At 45.0% G+C, this 22,640-nt stretch overlaps 1 protein-coding gene across 3 annotated transcripts in view; it reads right to left on the reverse strand.

The window, feature by feature from the left end:
• The window catches only part of REM1 (RRAD and GEM like GTPase 1), a 62,790-nt gene extending 51,921 nt beyond the window's left edge, over nucleotides 1-10,869 (reverse strand). For 2 of the 3 annotated variants that reach the window (XR_015297626.1, XM_086932708.1), the window contains exons 1-3: nucleotides 9,543-10,869; nucleotides 4,615-4,948; nucleotides 1,642-1,721 (exon numbers count right to left, since the gene is read on the reverse strand). Coding sequence is in view for 2 of the 3 variants with exons in the window: in XM_086932708.1 (XP_086788834.1) it covers nucleotides 1,642-1,721; nucleotides 4,615-4,945 (411 nt within the window). In the remaining variant the exon portion in view is untranslated. The remainder of the gene's footprint in view (nucleotides 1-1,641; nucleotides 1,722-4,614; nucleotides 4,949-9,542) is intronic. The other variant, XM_086932709.1, reaches the window with a different exon arrangement.
• Nucleotides 10,870-22,640: the final 11,771 nt, after the last annotated feature.

Consider the following 22,640-nt stretch of genomic DNA (forward strand, 5'->3'; position numbering starts at 1 on the left):
AAAAACAAACTCCAAAAGTGGAAGTTTGGTATTGAAAAACAAACAATAATAATGACCACCACACCCTGGGATTTTTCTCCAAGGGTGTGGGTGGTAATTAGGGTGCATTATTTTATATTCTGTCCATCCCTCCAGGTTTTTCCTGGTGGTGACAGACAGGAAAAAAAACATCTGCCCGTTCAATCGAAATAGAGTGACTGGGTGATGGCATTACTCCGATGGTAATACTCTGCAAGGCTATCAGAGATATCTTTCCTATGATGGAAATTTGTCAACCGAAAGCTGACGATTCTCTTGAGACTAAAAAGGGTGTGCAGACTGTCAGTTTGAGGGACAGGGTTCTTTGTTGCAGTTGCAACAGCATACAATGCCTGGCAAACTCTAAATCACTCCTTTAGTATCTACCTTTAGATCAACTCCCCTTAGTTAGGTCTTTACTGTACAACCAAGCAACATTGAAGAGTCAAGTAGGGTTTGGGCATCAAGGCTGAAATTAGCATCTACCATCCAAATCAGTAAGAATGACAGGCAGCCTCACCGTTGGTGCTGCTGTGTGGTACATAATACCTCTGAGATCTAGAAAAAAACTCATATTGTTGCAGGCCAAGCCCTCCCTTAAACCAACACACCCTCATACTAGTGCCATATAAGCATGAGCGGATTTTGCGGATTGGCAATCCGCGAATTTTGCGGATTTGCGGATTCGCAATCCGCAAAATCCGCGAATTCCCGCGAATTTGCGGATTTTTTTTTTTTTGTGTTCGCCCGTGTTTCTGCCAGTTCGCGAGGGTTTTTACAATTTCGCAATTTGCGAACTTACCTGTCGGGTCGCAAGTTTTGCGAACTTGTTGTTTCTACGTGTCCAGCCTGTTTGGGACACTCTTCTTCATCACTGCCACTCTCTGTCACCACTGCCACTCTCTGACTACTCATGCCACCCTCTGGCCCACCCATGCCACCCTCTGTTTCATCACTACACCCTCTGGTTGTCCAGTGTACATTATTTTCGGCAAAGCAAAGCACACCTTCCCTGCCTCAAGTGACCTGAATTAATTTGGGGCTGATTAATGTGTCACAGAATATTTTTTTAGCTGGCACCTGCTTCCTTAGTGCGCCCTGATTAGTGATCTTTTGCACTTGCTAAGTGCTTTCATTGTTGCAAAATTAGTTACAACACCTGCCCTGCCCCAACTGACAATAATGAATTAGGGGCTGATTAATGGATTTTAACTTCCAGCCTGGCTCCTGCTTGTCTCCCTTAGCTGTAATTCAGGACCTTTGTGGCATATGTGTAACTATTCTGAGGTTCAGAGCAGGGTCACATAATAGTTTCAACTGGCAACTGAACTCTGGAGGGGCCCCTCAGGAAGCCCTACAGGAAATGGCTACTAATGATGTGCCTGAACTTTTGAACCTGGTAAGTAGTTACTTTCAGTTTTGCCAAGATCGTATTTCTGCAATTTCGCACTTATTCGCGGGGCGCGAACTCACGCTAACAGTGCGAGCAGCGCGAGCAAAATCCGCTGCTCGCGGATTTGCGGATTTTGCGGGAAATTCGCAAATCTCGCGGATTGCGGATTTCCCGAAAATCCGCAAAATCCGCGAGCGGAACGGATTTTCCGCCCACACCTAGTGCCATACCTGCTTCTCTGCTTCGAAGTGATCCAACACTAGCAACGTGGTCTCTTCGCCATCCACTGACAAGGTGCATTCACGGATCTCTAGATAGAGAAAGGACAAAAGTTAAAAGATTACAACATAATCACCATAGAAAATGCTTAGCAAAAGATGAAAAGGAAAAGTGATTGAGGAAATGAGGAATTGAGATATGAACCCATCTTGGGGAGCACGGCAGACATAGTCATGAAGGTCTATGGATCAGAGAGTAATGGGAACCATCTCAGGGTGAGTAGATCGAAAAAACTGAGGAGGAGATAGATTTAGATGGTCCAGGGCAAAACATAGAACCTGATTTAGAGTTTTGCAAATGGATTACTCCGGCACATGAGTGGTGGATATCCAATCCACCTTATTACAAGTGCTTTATAGCCTACAGCACTTGTAACGAGGCAGACGGGGTAATCCATCCATCAAAGCCCATACTCATCAGGAGGACTAAAATTGAGAACAGGAGGATCGGAGTTCATTTAGGATCGACTGGTACAGAGTGAAGAGGAGCACATCAGAGTGAAGGCATGCATGAAGAAATGCCTCGTGCAGGAGCCATGAGTTATTAAGGCCGACAAAGGGTTCACATACGCATCCAGGATCACCCTGGCCAATGAAGGGTTCATGCAAGGACATAGATCATAATGGTAAATAATGGTTCACCTGGGGTTCATGGATCATTGTAGCCAATGAAGGGCTCACACAGAGATCAGGGAAGGTAATTTGTTTCAGAACTATGGAATGCTCCCAAAGCACATGCGTACAACCCAGGATAAGGGGTTCCGGAAAGATAATTTGGCTATTTACAAAAACCATAACCAAAGAATAAAGAAACAAATCTCTGACAACAGAAACATTCAGACCCCAAAAGATACATTCTATGCTTCCAAACAGACAATAAACAAAAATTATAGAACTACTGGTACAGAATCTAACACAGAAATGGATCTCTCACCAACCATTGGCACAGAACCCAACACAAAAAGAAACCTCTCACCAACCATCGGTACAGAACTCAGCACAGAAAAGAAGCTCTCGCCAACCATTGGTACATAACCCACAACAGAAAGCAACCTCTTGCAGTAGCCATTAAGAGATGCCTAACTCCAAACAAACATCATACAGACACTATAGCAAACCACCATTGACTTATGAATGGTTACACAGCAGAGCAACATAAGCGAGCAAATGATCACTGCTAAGGTCTTCTTTCTTCTTTTTTATGATTATTATACCAGCCACTTTCCATCCGCACACAGGTATATAACAGCTAAACCTAATTTCAGCTTTAAGACCAAGGTAACCTTGAAACACGCTCTAGGTATAAGATCAATTCTCATTCATGAGGAATGGAAGTAATCATCTACCTGCCGTTTATGATGAAATATGACGCAAATAAATTATATAATACCAAAATGTCCCATACCTTTTGAACTGTGCCAGACAGCAACTTTCTATACAAAGACATAGCTTCATCACAGAGCACCTCATACGGAGCCCTTGACGCTCAGCCCTTAACCTAGGATACATCTGCACTTCCTTAAACATCACTAATTACTCTACCTTACCTGACCTAACATCTCCAGTCAACAGGTAGGAGACTATACCACCTCTAGAGATTGTCATACATCTTTCCAAAGACACTCTATGCCCTCCCTTCACCAAAGATTTTTTTACAATAGATGTTTAATCTCCCTCCACTCAACCCTCAAACCACTACCTTTACCCACCAACCGCCTGTAACAACCTACAAAGTCTGTAATACTCAAACAAATGTTCCCAGTGATGCCCTTCAGGGATTTCAAAGGAAGATGGGAAATGGGGGAGAAAGAATAGACTAGAAACAATACATCCAACGAGAGTGCAGAACACCAACCCTAAGCTAAGATGTTATCACGGCTCCGAGCACCTCCCAAAACCTTCAGGGAATTCACACACGAGCTATCCCACCAGGCAATGCCCTACGCCAGCTAACCCAGCTAGCACAAAGGCTAACTGGGTTAGATCTCTGGTCACACCCAATCATTTTACATTTCACAATACATCTAATTATCAGTCATGAATACTCAAATATTCTCCTACAGCGTACACTTAATACATCTCATGAGTAACACCAGAATACCTTAGTGAGAAAGTATCAAACCCAAATGGCGCTGCATAGCCATATCAATGACAGAAAGCCTGCCATACAAATACACACAACAGAACATATAGAAAAATTGATGGCTGGTAAAGGCCTCGCTCAGAGTTAATGAGCTCCAGAGGGCAATAATGGGGTTACCGCAGAACTACGAGTCATTAGTGGCCCATCAAGGTTTCACAAGTGGATCATTGGTCACCTGGGATCAATGAACGTTTTAGGCAAGGGCAAAGGGTCAGTGATGATTAAATGGTCGAAATAAAGATTAAATAAATAAAATATAGATTAACAAAGGATTATCACGTATGCCACTGTTCGCTGGTGGTCTATGAAGAATTCAGATAGAGATGGATGCCACTGGTGTCCCATGGTGTGTTCTAAATGAGATCCCTGAATCACAGTGGGCCAAAAATTATTTTTGTTTTTTTATTCAACAGAGTTTTATATAGCGCAAACTTGACCCAAAGGTATCGGGTATCAGAGTGCTTTACACCAGTACCAGTTGCGTTATATAAGGACACATTAATTTTTTTTGTTAGGCACGGGGAGACTATGTGATTTGCTGAGAATCACAGGATGTTGCACGTTCTTGCCGAGATTCGAAAACGGCTCCCCAGATTTGAGTTCGATCGCCCTAGCTGTTAGGCCACATTCTCTCCCTTATACCTGGCTTATACCTGTATCTGTAATCTATGCTCACTGACTCTTGACTTAGTCACTATGAAGTGAGGTGACATAGTGCTCCCTAACAGGGAGTCCTTAACTGAGGTCAAAGAAGAAGCACCTTCACATTGGTGTTTACCTACCCCCGGGCTGCTCCAGTGGCCCTTGGTCTGACATTCCGGCAACAATGCTGGCTAGACTGGTCTTCCCGACACCAGGGTCACCTAACAGGACCACTCGGAAGATGGCTTCAAACGGGCCTTCGGAGTCAGTGGAGTCAGAGGAGCAGCTGCAGGTGGGCCGTACTGGCTGTTTGATGGTGGGTCCGAGAGAAGTAGATTGTCCCAAAGGGCGGTGTCCTGTGGTGGTTCCTGCCTCTAAAAACCTGTGGTGAGAATGGTGGGATGACGGCAACGGTGTGCTGGCTCTTCTCCGTAGCGGGGGTAGGTGCCATTGCTCAGTGTTCAGCGTCATCCTCTGCAAGCATACAGATTGAGCTTTGTGTTAGTGTACCTAAGGAAAGTAATTCCATTCAAAGATATAAAATAGCATTTCAACAATGTTGTACCTAGAACAAGGATCACAGTACATAAGATCAACATATAGCTTGTGTGGGAAACATAAGTAGGGTGGATACGATTAATACATATGTTTGATGGACATTGCAAACATAAAGACTAAAAACATACAGAAACTATAAAATTCACATTATAAAGAAAAGAGCTGAGACAGAGTTTTGAAAGAGTTGAAATGGAAAATATTGTTATGTTTTTTGTCTCAAAGATGTGCAAATGTGACGTGAGTGCATATTAAAGGGCGGAAGCATGCGCACCACACGAACCTTTAATAGTAACAGCAAGGTTTAGTTTGTGGATCAGAGTTGTGTGGTATAAGCCTACATTTTGGCCACATGTGATCTTGGGATCTTATTTAGAACACACCATGGGGCACCAATGGTGTGTGTGAGTCAGGATATAGTAAACATTTGAGCTAATTTAGTGCTAATCCATTTATGGCTTTGAAGACAAAGGGGAGCAGTCCGATTTTTGCTGACGACCATCGAATCTGAGTGGTTAGGCAGCGTCTTACCATAATTTGTAGGGTTCTTATACCAAGGTTTAGTATCTTCTCTGGGGGTGGAAATAAGTAAAGGGGGAGACCACCTACTGGCCTATTTCTGTAATCTAGCTTTCTTAGGACAAGAGAAGAGAGTAGCGTTGCAGAAGTGTGGAAGAGGAAATGAGGACATATTCCGTGTATTTCACACACTTGATATCTATAGGCCACAGCGGTGGTACTTATGTAGGAGTCCAGGCCCATTGTGGTGTCCAGTGGTGGTGACTGATGATGATGTGTTGTGAATGTCTGAGGGAAACAGTAGAAGGATAGACAGGTGTGAAATATCCGAGTTGTTGGTAAGGTAGATGATGCAACTCTTAGATCAGTTGACCATGAGATCTTCCTGGATGTAGCCAAAGCATTTGACCGAGTATGGCACAGAAGACTGATCTACAAGGTAATTAAGCTTGAGTTTCCAAGATGCCTGGTAAACCTGCTGAATAGCTACCTGGCAGAACGCTCCTTGTATGTGGCGGTACAAGAGGAATGTTCAACAGTACGCCCGATTCTTGCTGGATTGCCTCCGGGATCAATTCTAGGACCATTTCCCTTTAATCTATTTACAAACAATATCCCCACGGAAATAAAGAAAACGGATTGTGGTCTTTACGCAGATGATGTTGCAGTCATCTCCCAATCTTTCAGCAAAGAGGGAGTGGCTAAGAACCTTGAAACATTGCTCAGTAGACTCTCTGGAGTCTGGATGGTACAGCGACTGGCAGATAACCCTTACCACAAGCAAAAGCACAGCAACATTATTCACCAGAAAGCAGGTCAAAAAGCATCCACAAATCCGCCTCTACCTAGGGGTGAAACTTGACTTCTCAGCTGGAGACACCACATTGAGAAGAATTGCCAGAAAGCATCAACCAAACTGGCTGCATTGAACCCACTTCTGAGACCTAAGTCGATGCCTATGCGGAGCAAGGTGTGCACCAATCAACGCCATTATTCAACCAACAATGACATATGCTTCACCAGTGTCGAGTGGCTGCCAGCCGAAGTATCAGGGGGCCCTGCAGACACTACAGAGCAAGGCCTTAGGGATAGCAGCAGATGCTCCTTGCTTCACAAGTACAGCAGACTTCCACCGAGATCTAGGTGTTGAGATGTTGGACAACCATCTCCATAAACGCAACAAGACATTCTACAAAGGATTAGATCAAAAGGAAAACCCACTGATTAAGAAACTTGCTGACATTTCTGCAAACCCTTTTGACCGCTATCCACAGCACATCACAGTGTTGACTGTGTGAGCTAACTTCACATGTGAAAAAGTGTCACAGATCAATAAGAAACAAAATGGCGACTTAAAATCCAAAATGAACGTGGCCTAATGAGGCTACTGCCTCGGTATCCAAAACACACCACTGTCAGAAGGCAGAGAAGATGACAGTTGGCCACATATCAGGTTGGTGGCTCTGAAAAGCCGGTAGGGTTGGGAAAGGGCCAGTCACACATCAGCTGGACTCTTCTTAAGGCCCATCGGCCTGGGTCACTGTCTATACCATGTCAAGCTGAAACCATTTAAAAGCAAGTAAGGCTGGGCCACAGTTAATTACGTCAGGCTGCCTCTTAAAATGCTATTGCAGCTATGGCACAACCAGTGGCGTGTCTGGTCGATGCCCTGAATAGCTGCCAGTGCTGGTGCTGGCAGGTTGGTGTCTCTGAAAAGTCCAGTAGTGCTGGGGCAGACACAGCGACACGCCTGGCCAATGCCCAGGAGAAACACCCAGAGGCCTTGGGTGCAGAATAAATTAATATTTCGGACTTGGTAAAACGATCACCCCTGAGAAGGGTAACAGACATGACATTACTGGGCCACCAGACGAGCTGTAAAAACCCATCTTTTTCCTTCTGTTTCTTAGGTTTTTGCCTTTGTTCATTTGATTTTCTGAGGTCTGTTGTGTTGTGTCTTTTATCTGTCCAAAGCGCCGGGACGCCCCTTTGCTGGGGCAGCTGTGCGCTATACAAATGTGGATAACATAACATAACCTGCAGGACAGGGTTGAAATAGAAACAAAACCACCCTGCTGGAGTGTGGCAGGGGTGAGTGGATGTGCAGAGCAATCTCTGATGCCAGAGGCTAGGACGGGTGGGAACAGCATAGCGCACCCTGTTGGCAGAGGCAAGGATTGGTGGGTATGGCAACACGAATCCTGCTGCAGTCCTCCTTAGGGATTGGAGGGCACTGCACCACAGGTACTTCTGCAGCCCGCCGCAGGGATTGGTGGGCATGGCACCACATGTCCTGCTGCAGTCCTCCGCGGGGATTGGTGGGCATGGCACCACAAGTCTTGCCATGAGAGGCAGCAATAGGTAGGGCAGAGTCCTCTGTAGATGTGGCTCTTGGCCCCCTACTGGCAGAGGTGGTGATGGTTGTACTCTGCAGTGACCCCAGCGGTGAGTATGCCCGCTCTACTCCCTGTTAAAAAGCGATGGGATTGCTGGGGAGGTTCAGCTTATTTTTGCATTTTTATATAGCGCAAACTTCACCCAGAGGTGTAAGAGCGCTTTACAATAGAGCAAAGTTAAGTACATAAGGAATGATAGTACATGGAAGTAGGTAAAACTACTTATAGGTACTCGCGGTGAAAGTTACAGATTAACAAATTACAGATACATTCAAGATTACACAATGCGACAAGCAAAATTCACCCCTCGCCATTACTGTGAGGTGCGGAGTGTGACCCCTCAGAGCGACCCCTGCTGGGCGTGGAAGAAATGTGACCGACACAATGCCCTCTGCGGGAGTGGCAAGGGTTACTTGTGACAGAAACCTCCCTTCAGGGACACGGATCCCTGCTCCCTGGCCTGGTTGTACCCCCTCCCCTGTGTCCGCAGAGGGTGGGACGCGGTGACTTACCACGTGGCCCGGTAGGTGAGATATGTTCTTTCCACCTTGACAGGTCAGTATCCCATTTCATGATCTCACATGTAACCCTACCTGTGCCGCTGCCATGGCAACGGGGAAGCTTCCAAAACACTAAAAAATTCAAAAGTTCGCTAATGACGCGGACATTCTCCTAAGAGCAGGAGACAGGTGCACCAAAGGACCAATAACACAGTTAATATTGAAAAATAGCGTGTACTATCTGTGTGCCCTGAAGCAACTATCAGAGGCATGTAGCACTTTGAAAAATGCATATGAGAGGTAAACAGAAACAACAAACAAATGACAACTGCAACATTAACACTAACAGATCATTGTGTTGCTATTTTTACAGAATATAAAATGGTGTGAAATTCAAAATCTCACTCAAGTTTTGGGTTTGCAGTTACAATGTTTCCCATTCTTCTGGGGGAAATTTCAGTTGTCCATTTGCAAATGGTTTTCAATGGTTCAGCTTGGGGGTGAGCAAGAAAAAAATCGATTGGGTAATTAAAAAGATATAATCAATAAACACTATCAGATACCGACAGCCAGCCACGAGGCGAATGAAAAAAAAGTAACCATCAGACGTCAATAACCGGCCACAATCAGCAGCTGAAACCAGGCTAACCCCTGATTCAATTCATCAGATGCCCAAAGCCTTGTCTGCCACTAAACGGCCCAGTGGCAACCATTTGTAACTGGTAATTTCCTTGAAAGGAAAGAGCTTGTCTGATTATTGTATTTAAAATGTGTAACCTTGATTTGGGCCGAGTTGCTATTTGGCACTTGGCTGCAATGTCTAATTTCGATGTCGTCAGCCCAAGGTATGTCCTGTAGCCAAAGTTTTACATCACTTTTTGGAAGAGGAAAAGGACAGATTCCCTGGATGAAGTCAGAGGCACAGCTATCATTGGTGCAGCAGGTGCAGTGGCACCGGGGCCCATTGAACCTGGATGATATCTGTTTCTGCCACCCCAAGCGCAGTCTAAAGGGACATGTTCCTTGCTTTCCCCAGGGCCTGCGGCCTCCTTGCCGCGCTAGTGCAGGGAGTCATCATCCCCTTGCACACTCACTCACCTCGGGCGCTGCCAGGGTGTCTCCAAGACTTCACCCCTTCCGACGCCTCTCTGCTGCTGCTGTCTCACTGCACAGTCCGCCTGGAAGGCCCGTCTGCTGTAGCAGTCTGCACGCAAGGCCCCTCGGTTTTCAGTCTGTCCTGGAGGCAGTATCCTCGGTAGCTTCAGCGCCTCGTAAGAGGTATGAAGCGCTATACAAATGCAATATCCCCGCGACCTTTACTATGGAACGGATGTCTCTTCGCGCTTGTGTAATCTCGCTAAAATTGTGTTTTCGGATGGTCTCTTTTCTCAGGGGTCTCTCTCTGTGTCCGGGGTCTGCAGCCTCTTTGGTGCAGTCTCGGTAAAAAAAAGTCTCGTTCGTAGCTGCTAGCGTCCTCCCTGGTTCAGGCGGCCTCCGCCCCCCGCAGCAGTCTCAAGAACACTCTCTTTGGCGTCGCCATATTTTAGAGTTCTTTCCTCCCTCTCCGAGTGTCTGTTCTCCTAGATACTGCGCATCTTTGCCCCAAGAGGCTGTTCCATGATGTCTCATGAGGTCTCTTTCTCAGGGCCCACTCTCATCTCTCGGGCTCTAGATACGTTCTGTCACCATGGCTGTCCTTAGTGGTTTATGCTCACGGTGATGTCTCTTTTCTGTTGTAGTGTCTTGAATGGAATATGGCGTCTTCACAGGCTTCTCATGGGGGGGGGGGGGCTTTTCTCAGGGTCTGTTCTCTGAGATATATGCTGTCTCTTCTCCCATGCTCTAGTCACTCTCTGGTGCACTTTCTACGGATGGAATGTCCCTTTCCTCTCTGTCTCTTCTTCCAGGCCCAGCTTGGGAGCAGCTCTTTTGTTCCTGAAGCACCCAGCGGTACACTATATTTGTTGAGAGATGTCTCTTTTCTCAGGGCCTGTTTCCCCAGTTTCTGGATCTCTCTTCTCCTAGTCTAATCCCTAGGTGCTCGTCTGCTTCACGTGCACTCTCCAGTGGTCTCTGCTTGTGAAAGGGAGTCTCTTTTCTCAGCTCTGTTTCCCCATATTCTGGGTGTCTCTTCTTCCAGTCTCTAGCGGGTTTTCTGTCCCGGGTACTTCTCACTCTTTGGAGCTGTCTTTGGGGGGCTGTCTCTTTTGCCCGTTCTGCTTACCCAACTCGGTCCCGAGTGTCAGATGTTCTAGCCCAGTGGTTTTTCTGTTCCAGATATATATACATCCTTACTTCTTTACCTCTGTCTCCGGAGGGGCGTCTCTTTTCTCAGGATCTCACGTTGCCTTGTGTTGGGTGTCTCGGGGCACAGCCAGAGTTCTTCTGTCTCTTTTCCTCTGCATCTCTCACTCTGATCTGTTTTACTCTGTGTCCCAGGCAGAGACGTGCAGCCCCCAGAGGAGAGGCCCCGCCCCCACCGGGAACACGACACCCCCGCGAGTCGATAAACTACGCCCGCCCGCCCCACAAACTCTGCGCAGCATCATTCAGTCCGGGTACCAGCCTGGGGCGGGGGCTAGGGATACCCTACCACATGACCCTGCTTCTGGCAGAATCACACTTTGACTCGGAGTGCACTGTCCAAAACACCACAACTGGGTGAGAAGAAACATATCATGTTACAATTTAAGAAGTTTGTAACTTTGGACGTTGCAACATATTGCAGATTCGTGTTCAGCCCGAGGTCCACGCCTTTGCTGCAAGTCGAGTCTGCCTGTAACAAGAAGTGTGAGAAGCTACGAGCATCTTTTGTGAACCTGGGGTCAGCTGACCCCTAAGGGTGCAGTTTTGAATTCCACAATAATATGTGAAGAAAGAAGGACACTGTCCCACAGTGCCCGCTCTCTGCGGAGACTGTCCAGAGCCCAGTTAGGACTGGGAGGAGCTGTCCGATGTAAGTATTGGGGCAGTACGGAGGCGTGCTGGGCTGTCCCAGTGCGGGGCAGCCCGGCTGGGAAGAGTTGGTCATGTTTCCCCACAGTTATTGCCAGAGACGTTTAAGGCATGGGCAAAGTGGGCTCTGGCCCAGGGCCCCAGCCTTTTAGGGGGCCCCCTGATAGAGCCAGATCTGTCCTGATGACCTTGAGTTTTTATTGGACAATATGTTGTAAAAAGCATTTTCCTTTAAATAATTTTTAATGTGGGTAATATGTGAGAGTCTATTACAGACATTTTGCAGACAAAAGTTTTGTTTATGTTTCAAGAAACATCCATAATAAACGTTTCTCTTAGATCAATACTAGACCTGACTTATGAGTAATGGGAGGGGGGTCACAGAGATTTTCTTTTTAGTAATATTGATGAGCTGCTGCTGTGTTACAATACTGACAGAACACATCACTATTCCTGAGTATTAGATGTAAATACATTTAGAATTCGGACAAATGTGCGTGTGCAGTGCACTGTCAGTGACCTGGCTAAAAAGTAATGAAAGAGCTGAAATTAAATCGTAAAATCAAAGTGTTCCGAATAGAGCCCCAACATACGTTTAGCCCAGGGCCCCCAAAATCCTTAAAACGTCCCTGGTTATTGCGGCCAGACCTGCTCGATTTCCTAAACCCCGCAGAGAAACCGTGACCTTTTCAGACAAAAGAAAACCTGGAAGGTGTTTCTCGCCCTCTTCACCGAGCTGTGCTTCTATGATAGCACGGACGGCAGTGTCAGCAGCACTGCATTCAATGGCGGGTACTGATCGGTACTGCCTGCCTGCACCTGTTTACTTCAGAGTAGAGTCTCTGCACTTCTAAGCACTATAACAATACATTTATGGGGGAGTGCCTACACCTATTACAGTAGAGTACCCACACTTCTGAGCACTGCCTCAATACATTTATGGGAGAATACCTGCACCTATTAGAGCTGAGTAGGGAACCTGCACTTCTCAGTACGACTGCAATACATTTATGGGAGAGTACCTACAACTGCTAGAGTAGAGTACCTGCACCTAGTAGAGTAGAGTATCTGCACCTACAAGAGTAGAAAACCTGCACTTAACAGCACGACTGCAATACATTTAATGGAAAAGTACTAGCACCTACCAGAGTAGAGTACATACTAGAGTAGAGTACCCATACTTCCGGGCACTGCGACAAAACATTTATAGGAGAGTACCTGCACATACTAGAGCAGAGTACCCACACTTCTGAACACTGCTACAATACATTTATGGGGGAGTACCTGCACCTATTACAGTAGAGTAGAGTACCTACACCTACTAGAGTAGAGTACCCACACTTCTGAACACTGCTACAATACATTATGGGAGAGTACCTGCACCTACTAGAGTAGAGTACCTACACCTACTAGAGTAGAGTACATACTAGAATAGAGTACCCATACTTCCGGGCACTGCGACAAAACATTTATAGGAGAGTACCTACACCTACTAGAGTAGAGTACCCACACTTCTGAACACTGCTACAATACATTTATGGGGGAGTACCTGCACCTATTACAGTAGAGTAGAGTACCTGCACATACTAGAGCAGAGTACCCACACTTCTGAACACTGCTACAATACATTTATGGGGGAGTACCTGCACCTATTACAGTAGAGTAGAGTGCCTGCACCTACTAGAGTAGAGTACCCACACTTCTGAGCACTGCTACAATACATTTATGGGGGAGTACCTGCACCTATTACAGTAGAGTAGAGTACCTGCACCTACTAGAGTAGAGTACCCACACTTCTGAGCACTGCTACAATACATTTATGGGGGAGTACCTGCACCTATTACAGTAGAGTAGAGTACCTGCACATACTAGAGCAGAGTACCCACACTTCTGAACACTGCTACAATACATTTATGGGGGAGTACCTGCACCTATTACAGTAGAGTAGAGTACCTGCACATACTAGAGCAGAGTACCCACACTTCTGAACACTGCTACAATACATTTATGGGGGAGTACCTGCACCTATTACAGTAGAGTAGAGTACCTGCACATACTAGAGCAGAGTACCCACACTTCTGAACACTGCTACAATACATTTATGGGGGAGTACCTGCACCTATTACAGTAGAGTAGAGTACCTGCACATACTAGAGCAGAGTACCCACACTTCTGAACACTGCTACAATACATTTATGGGGGAGTACCTGCACCTATTACAGTAGAGTAGAGTACCTGCACATACTAGAGCAGAGTACCCACACTTCTGAACACTGCTACAATACATTTATGGGGGAGTACCTGCACATATTACAGTAGAGTAGAGTACTTACACCTACTAGAGTAGAGTACCCACACTTCTGAACACTGCTACAATACATTATGGGAGAGTACCTGCACCTACTAGAGTAGAGTACCTACACCTACTAGAGTAGAGTACATACTAGAATAGAGTACCCATACTTCCGGGCACTGCGACAAAACATTTATAGGAGAGTACCTACACCTACTAGAGTAGAGTACCCACACTTCTGAACACTGCTACAATACATTTATGGGAGAGTACCTGCACCTATTACAGTAGAGTAGAGTACCTGCACATACTAGAGCAGAGTACCCACACTTCTGAACACTGCTACAATACATTTATGGGGGAGTACCTGCACCTATTACAGTAGAGTAGAGTGCCTGCACCTACTAGAGTAGAGTACCCACACTTCTGAGCACTGCTACAATACATTTATGGGGGAGTACCTGCACCTATTACAGTAGAGTAGAGTACCTGCACCTACTAGAGTAGAGTACCCACACTTCTGAGCACTGCTACAATACATTTATGGGGGAGTACCTGCACCTATTACAGTAGAGTAGAGTACCTGCACATACTAGAGCAGAGTACCCACACTTCTGAACACTGCTACAATACATTTATGGGGGAGTACCTGCACCTATTACAGTAGAGTAGAGTACCTGCACATACTAGAGCAGAGTACCCACACTTCTGAACACTGCTACAATACATTTATGGGGGAGTACCTGCACCTATTACAGTAGAGTAGAGTACCTGCACATACTAGAGCAGAGTACCCACACTTCTGAACACTGCTACAATACATTTATGGGGGAGTACCTGCACCTATTACAGTAGAGTAGAGTACCTGCACATACTAGAGCAGAGTACCCACACTTCTGAACACTGCTACAATACATTTATGGGGGAGTACCTGCACCTATTACAGTAGAGTAGAGTACCTGCACATACTAGAGCAGAGTACCCACACTTCTGAACACTGCTACAATACATTTATGGGGGAGTACCTGCACCTATTACAGTAGAGTAGAGTACTTACACCTACTAGAGTAGAGTACCCACACTTGTGAACATTGCTACAATACATTTATGGCAGAGTACAATCAAAAAAGGGAACAATGGTGAGGGCGCCACTCAGCATGCACCACGGAGTAGTCCACAAAATAAGTTCTAATTCCGTTAATATCCTTGGTTGATTTGGCGCTCTTCTTCCTTAGGTCCAATACATTTAAGGGAGAGTACCCGCACCTACTAGAGCAGAGTAGAGAACCCGCACTTCTCAACACTGCTCCAATATATTTAATGGGACCTGCACCTAACAGAGTAAAGTATAGAACCTCCACCAACTAAAGTAAACTAGAGTAGCTGCACTTTTCAGAACAGCTACAATATATTTAAAGAGCATGTACCAGCACCCAATAGAGAAGAGTAGAGTACTCACACTTCTCAGCACTGCTACTAAGTATTTAATGGGAGAGTACCTGCACCTACTAGAGAAGAGTACATTACCTGCACTTCTACAATACATTTAATGGGAGAGTACCTTTACCTTCAAGAGTAGAGTACCTGCACCTACCAGAGAAGAGTAGAGTGCCTGCACTTCTATAATACATTTAATGGAAGATCGCTTGCACCAACTTGAGAAGATGACCTGCACTTCTCGGCATTGCCACAATAAATTTAATAGGAGAGTGCTTTCACCTACAAGAGTAGAGTACCTGCACCTACTAGAGAAGAGTAGAGTACCTGCACCTACTAGAGAAGAGTAGAGTACCTGCACTTCTACAATACATTTAATGGAAGATTACCAGAACCTACCAGAGTTGAGTACCCACACGTCTGAACACTGCTGTAATATATTTAATGGGAAAGTACCCACATAGAGTAGAGTACCCACATTCCTGAGCACTGATTAAATATATTTATGGAGAGTACCTGCACCTACTAGAGTACCCACACTTCTGAGCACTGCTACAATACATTCATGAGAGAGTACCTGCACCTATTACAGTAGAGTAGAGTACTTACACCTACTAGAGTAGAGTACCCACACTTCTGAGCACTGCTACAATACATATATGGGAGAGTACATGCAACTATTGGAGTAGAGTACCTACACCTACCAGAGTAGAGTACCCACGCGTCTGAGCACTGCTATAATATATTTAATGGGAAAGCACCTGCATAGAGTAGAGTACCTTGAGTTTTTATTGGACAATATGTTGTAAAAAGCATTTTCCTTTAAATAATTTTTAATGTGGGTAATATGTGAGAGTCTATTACAGACATTTTGCAGACAAAAGTTTTGTTTATGTTTCAAGAAACATCCATAATAAACGTTTCTCTTAGATCAATACTAGACCTGACTTATGAGTAATGGGAGGGGGGTCACAGAGATTTTCTTTTTAGTAATATTGATGAGCTGCTGCTGTGTTACAATACTGACAGAACACATCACTATTCCTGAGTATTAGATGTAAATACATTTAGAATTCGGACAAATGTGCGTGTGCAGTGCACTGTCAGTGACCTGGCTAAAAAGTAATGAAAGAGCTGAAATTAAATCGTAAAATCAAAGTGTTCCGAATAGAGCCCCAACATACGTTTAGCCCAGGGCCCCCAAAATCCTTAAAACGTCCCTGGTTATTGCGGCCAGACCTGCTCGATTTCCTAAACCCCGCAGAGAAACCGTGACCTTTTCAGACAAAAGAAAACCTGGAAGGTGTTTCTCGCCCTCTTCACCGAGCTGTGCTTCTATGATAGCACGGACGGCAGTGTCAGCAGCACTGCATTCAATGGCGGGTACTGATCGGTACTGCCTGCCTGCACCTGTTTACTTCAGAGTAGAGTCTCTGCACTTCTAAGCACTATAACAATACATTTATGGGGGAGTGCCTACACCTATTACAGTAGAGTACCCACACTTCTGAGCACTGCCTCAATACATTTATGGGAGAATACCTGCACCTATTAGAGCTGAGTAGGGAACCTGCACTTCTCAGTACGACTGCAATACATTTATGGGAGAGTACCTACAACTGCTAGAGTAGAGTACCTGCACCTAGTAGAGTAGAGTATCTGCACCTACAAGAGTAGAAAACCTGCACTTAACAGCACGACTGCAATACATTTAATGGAAAAGTACTAGCACCTACCAGAGTAGAGTACATACTAGAGTAGAGTACCCATACTTCCGGGCACTGCGACAAAACATTTATAGGAGAGTACCTGCACATACTAGAGCAGAGTACCCACACTTCTGAACACTGCTACAATACATTTTTGGTTGCAAATAATAAAAGCATACAATAAAATGATCATACATAAAAACATACAATAAAAATACCGTACCTAAATACATAAGTACAATAAAAAACATGATATTTACAAGTTAAAAAATATATGCCCCACCTCATCTTTTACAAGGAAACAGAAAAGGGCATATACATAACAACTAATTAATCTTTAGTTAATAAGATTCACAACAACAGAATGAATCCATTAAAGTTAAAAATGACATTACATGTTTGTGTTAAATTTCAGAACTGGTCTCTGTGCAGTATTAATCTAAGTTCCTACGATGGCGAACAATACATTTAAGAAAGCTAACTACTATAAATACCAACTGCTCTCCCTCGAACATCTGTAAAAAAAGTAAAGCTGGGCGACATTGTCTATAACCAATACGCCTCAGGAACGGAATAAGCCATTTTTTCCTGGGTTCAGTATAAAATTTACAGAAAAGAATGGTGTGCAGAGTCGATTGCAAAGAAGTGTCATCACAGGAACAGCAAGAAAGTACTTTAGCCCAGTTGTTTTGCGCTGGAAATGCAACCATTCGATGGCAGAAGTTCATCCTAAATCTTACCAGAAGATAACGCTCGTAACTCGTGGTGTTAAAAGTGAGGTACGGCTGTATAGTGGATACCAATTGTATCATTAAACTGTGGGTAACAGAAGGTTTGGTGGCTTCACTCATCAGTCTCAGCTCCTCAAGATGGGCGAGACATTTCTTTTTTAAGGCCTTCCTCGAGACCTCACGTATTGATATGGGATTATGATAATATTTATCCCAACCCAAGTCGTGAAAAAACCTCGCAATGTACCACAACCACCTAGACCTACAAGCATTGTCCATGGTTAGACAGTCGGATAGAATAGACTGGGTAAGGGTTGCTTTATCCGAAGTCCAAATCGTGCGCCATAATAAAAGTGGTTTAACTTTGGCTAGGTCCGTCACATATACAAGACCTAGCTCAGTGTGACAGGCAAAGGTACCCGCACTCCCAGGAACTGCAAGAAGAAACCTCAGAAAAGAATTTTCAACTCTCTGAATGCTATCCGTAACCACAAAGCCCCAGAGACCCGCCCCGTACAACGCCACAGATAGGCATTTACAGCCTGATTCATGAACGGGCCGTTTTGCGAGGCTCAAATAGCGAATCATAAGGAATCGCTATTTGAGACTCGCAAAACGGTATTCATGTAGGAATCGCAATAGTAATTGCGATTCCCACTGATTCCTTATTTGCGATTAGCTAATTGCTAATCGCAAATAAGGAATAACTCCCCATGCTTCCTATGGGCCAAAAGGCCCATAGGAATGCATGGGGAGTCATTCCTAATTTGCGATTAGCAATTAGCTAATCGCAAATGAGATTGCGAGTACAAGGGTGCCAGGGGTGTCCAAAGGACACCCTGTAGCACCCCTGCATGGAAATGAACACAGGTGTTGCACACACACATGTCCAAAGGACATGTGTGTGTGTAACGTGCAACTCAGAAAAATGCATTTAAATGCATTTTTCTGAGTTTTCGCAATTTACCGCGAGGTTTGACCTCGCGGTAAATTGCGGCCCGAAATTGCGATTTCGCAAATGTAAAATGGATGATGAATTACATTTAAGGAATCTCAAATAGAGATTCCTTAAATGTAAATCCTCGCAAATATGCGAATTAGCAAATAGCGATTTTTGCATTTGGGATGTTGAATCCCAAATGCAAAAATCGCATTCGCAAAGGGCCAGATTCTCAGAATCTGGCCCTTTGCGAGCCTATTCGGCCTTGATGAATAAGGCTGATAGCTTTATATATCGTAATAATTTACGAGTACCTGCACCTATCAGAGCAGAAAAGATTGCCTGCACTTCTCAGCACTGCTCCAATAAATGTAATGGGAACGTACCAGAACTTACTAGAGTAGAGTGCCCGCACTTCTGAGCACTGCTACAATACATTTATGGGACAGTACCTAAACCTACTAGAGTAGAGTACCCATACGTCTGAGCACTGCTACTATACATTTTTGGGAGAGTACCTGCACCTATTGGAGTAGAGTACCTGCACCTACTAGAGTAGAGTACTTGCACCTATCAGAGCAGAAAAGATTGCCTGCACTTCTTAGCATTGCTCCAATACATTTAATGGGAAAGTACCAGCACCTACTAGAGTAGAGTGCCCGCACTTCTGAGCACTGCTGCAATACATTTATGGAAGAGTACCTACACCTATTAGAGTATAGTACCTGCACCTAGTAGAGTAGAGTACCCACACTTCTGAGCACTGCTACAATACATTTATGGGAGAGTACCTGCACCTATTAGAGTAGAGTACCTGCACCTAGTAGAGTAGAGTACCCACACTTCTGAGCACTGCTACAATACATTTATGGGAGAGTACCTGCACCTATTAGAGTAGAGTACCTGCACCTAGTAGAGTAGAGTACCCACACTTCTGAGCACTGCTACAATACATTTATGGGAGAGTACCTGCACCTATTGGAGTAGAGTAGAGTACCTACACCTACTAGAGTTTAGTACCCATATTTCTGAGCACTGCTACAATACATTTACGGGAGAGTACCGGCACCTGTTGAAGTACAGTACCTACTAGAGTAGAGTACCCACACTTCTGAGCATTGCTTCAATACATTTAAGGAAGAGTACCTGCACATATTAGAGTAGAGTACCCGCACCTACCAGAGCAGAGTAGAGAACCTGCACTTCTCAGCACTGCTACAATATATTTAATGGGACAGAACCTGCACCTAACAGAGTAGAGTATAGAACCTGCACCTACTAGAGTAAAGTAGAGTAGCTGCACGTTTCAGCACTGCTACAATACATTTAGAGGGCGAGTACTAGCACCCACTAGAGAAGAGTAGAGTACTCACACTTCTCAGCACTGCTACTAAGTATTTAATGGGAGAGTACCTGCACCTACTAGAGAAGAGTAGAGTGCCTGCACTTCCACAATACATTTATTGAGACAGTACCTTCACCTACAAGAATGGAGTACCTGCACCTACTAGAGAAGAGTAGAGTACCTGCACTTCCACAATACATTTATTGAGACAGTACCTTCAGCTACAAGAGTAGAGTACCTGCACCTACTAGAGAAGAGAAGAGTACCTGCACTTCTACGATACATTTATTGGGAGATTGCCTCCACCTACTTCAGTAGAGGACCTGCACTTCCCAGCATTGCTACAATACAATTAATGGGAGAGTACCTTCACCTACAAGAGTAGAGTACCTGCAGCTACCAGTGTAGAGTATTCACACTTCTCAGCACTATTACAGTACATTTATAGGGCAAGTACCTGTGCCTGTTTGCTTTGAAGACTAGAGTACCTGCACTTTTCAGCACTGCTACAATACATTTAATAGGAGATTAATGGCACCTACTAGAGTAGAGTACTCACAGTTCTCAGCACTGCAACAATACATTTAGTGGGAGAGTACCTGTACCTACTAGAGCAGAGTAGAGTACCTGCACCTACTAAAGTAGAGTAGTTTACCCACACTTTCCAGCACTGCTGCAATATATTTAATGTTAGAGTACCTGCAACTACTACAGTAGTAGTTGAACTTTGATTTTGAGAGGGGTTTGTATCTCAGATGAACCATCCCTGGACTATTAATTACTGATACTGACTATAGCCCCCAACGGCTATGTTAACTGAAGAGGATGGCTTTGTGAACTGGTCTATGGCACCCTCAGTCAGCCCTTCAGACATTGGGTTGAATCATTGTTCATTGTTGGGGGGATGGAAGAGGGGAATATTTCGGTTACTGGATTCATGGACTATTTTCAAGTTCTCAGTCACGTGGGCTCAAACACACCAGGTGGTGGCATAGCCTTGCACCCAATGCTCCATAAAATTAGAACAGACATATTATATTCACCTTAATACATTGTTCCACTCTGTTTGGAACGTGGGTGATTGATTGTAATACACAGAGCCCACAGTAAACCCCAGAGTTGAGCATTCTGCTGAGGGAACAACCTTTAGCCATATGGACCAGCACCGTAGCACATAAGTACACTGTTGGTGTTTTTGTGGTCTCAAGGACCTTCTATTTTTCGTTGTTTCTTATTTTACCTACCCTGCCTGAATGTAGCTTTTGGTGGAAATTAAGATTAACCCTGTAAAATCATAGCATTTTTTCTTTTTTAATGCCACAGGCTCGGCCTTCAAAAATTTAACAAAGGCTGTGGTAATCAATGCACCAAGTAATTACCAGGTGTGGTTAAGTGCCAACCAACTCGGAGTTCCAATCAGAAGCATGAAAACTTCGACCCACTCATAATTAGAGCCTAAGTCTTAGGGGATATTAAAAGACCATATATGTAGGAAAGTAGGATCTGCTTCTACGGTTACCCCCACTTTTTGCCTAGTGCTAAACTATTATTGACTATTCTGACTGGGATGCTGCTAATCAAGACACCAGTATATCTGCTTTCTCCCTTACATTGTTGTGTTCAGTACTTATATACATCCCAGATTGCATACTCGGGTACCCTTATCAGTCCCTAGTATATGGTATTAAGATACCCGGGTCGTAGGTTCCCCAGAGGTCCTCCATGGGCGGAAGAATGCATTATGCAACCCATGGGCGACCATTTAAAATACAACTACAGGCCTGCCATTGCGGCCCGTGTAAGGTGGTGCTAGCACCACTTACTAAAGATATAGGTTTCCTACATCTAGGGTCACTGCACTTAAAACCTATAAGTCATCCCTCCAGCAGGCCATTGCAATCCTGAAGACAGGCTGCTTGGTTCTAAGTGAGAGGGTGCCCCTGCATGAGCAGGACACCCCTACAGCCTACGGAGTCCATTCTCCCAGGTTGTCAGTGAAGCAGCCATATACCATATAGAGGGGCACCTCTAATTACGTGAATATGAACTTGAAACTGGCTGCAACGAATCCTATCATGTTTGGTACCAAACATGTTGAAATCATACCCCCACACAGTAAACAGTGTGGGGGGTATGATTCCAAGCACTGGCAGAGCCCTCCGTTTGGCTATCAGTGTACCCGTTGCCAACCTTCTAGGCCCGGGCAGCACAAAAGAGTTCCTGCCGACCAGAGACACATTTCTGCCCTCCTGCTGCTGAGCCAAGCTTGAGCAGCAGGATTTAGTGTATTGGAACTGAATGGTTCCCCTTAGCCAGCGCCACTAAGTCTGCATGAGGGGCACATTTGGTGTCCCCATACATAGTCCAGTTCAAACCAGCCCTGGCTCCCGCTCTGCAGTAAACCTGAACAAAGGACAAGGGAGTAACCGCCCCCTGTCCAGACCCTCCCCAGGGAGGGTCCCCTGAATTGTCCCAACCCTTTCCTTAGGGTTCTTAAGGGCTTACCTGAGTGTAGGCCCCTAGATTCGTTGTGGGACAAAATTCAGATCAGACACCACTTCTTTTTCTATCGTCTGTGCACTCTGGACTTTGTTTGGGCTCGACTTTGTCTCCCTTCCAGTCTTTTGCATTGTCTGGGCACCATACAGGCACCTTCCAAGGCCTGTGGGCATCAGAGACACCTGAAGGTATCTCCCTTGAAGTGTAGGAGTCACTTCCCTGCATTCGCAGGCACCACAACCAAGTCGACCGGTCTGCTGATTCTGAGCTCTTTCGGACTCCATAAG

This window comes from Lissotriton vulgaris, chromosome 7 (genome assembly GCF_964263255.1).
Source record: "Lissotriton vulgaris chromosome 7, aLisVul1.2, whole genome shotgun sequence".
NCBI lineage: Eukaryota > Metazoa > Chordata > Amphibia > Caudata > Salamandridae > Lissotriton > Lissotriton vulgaris.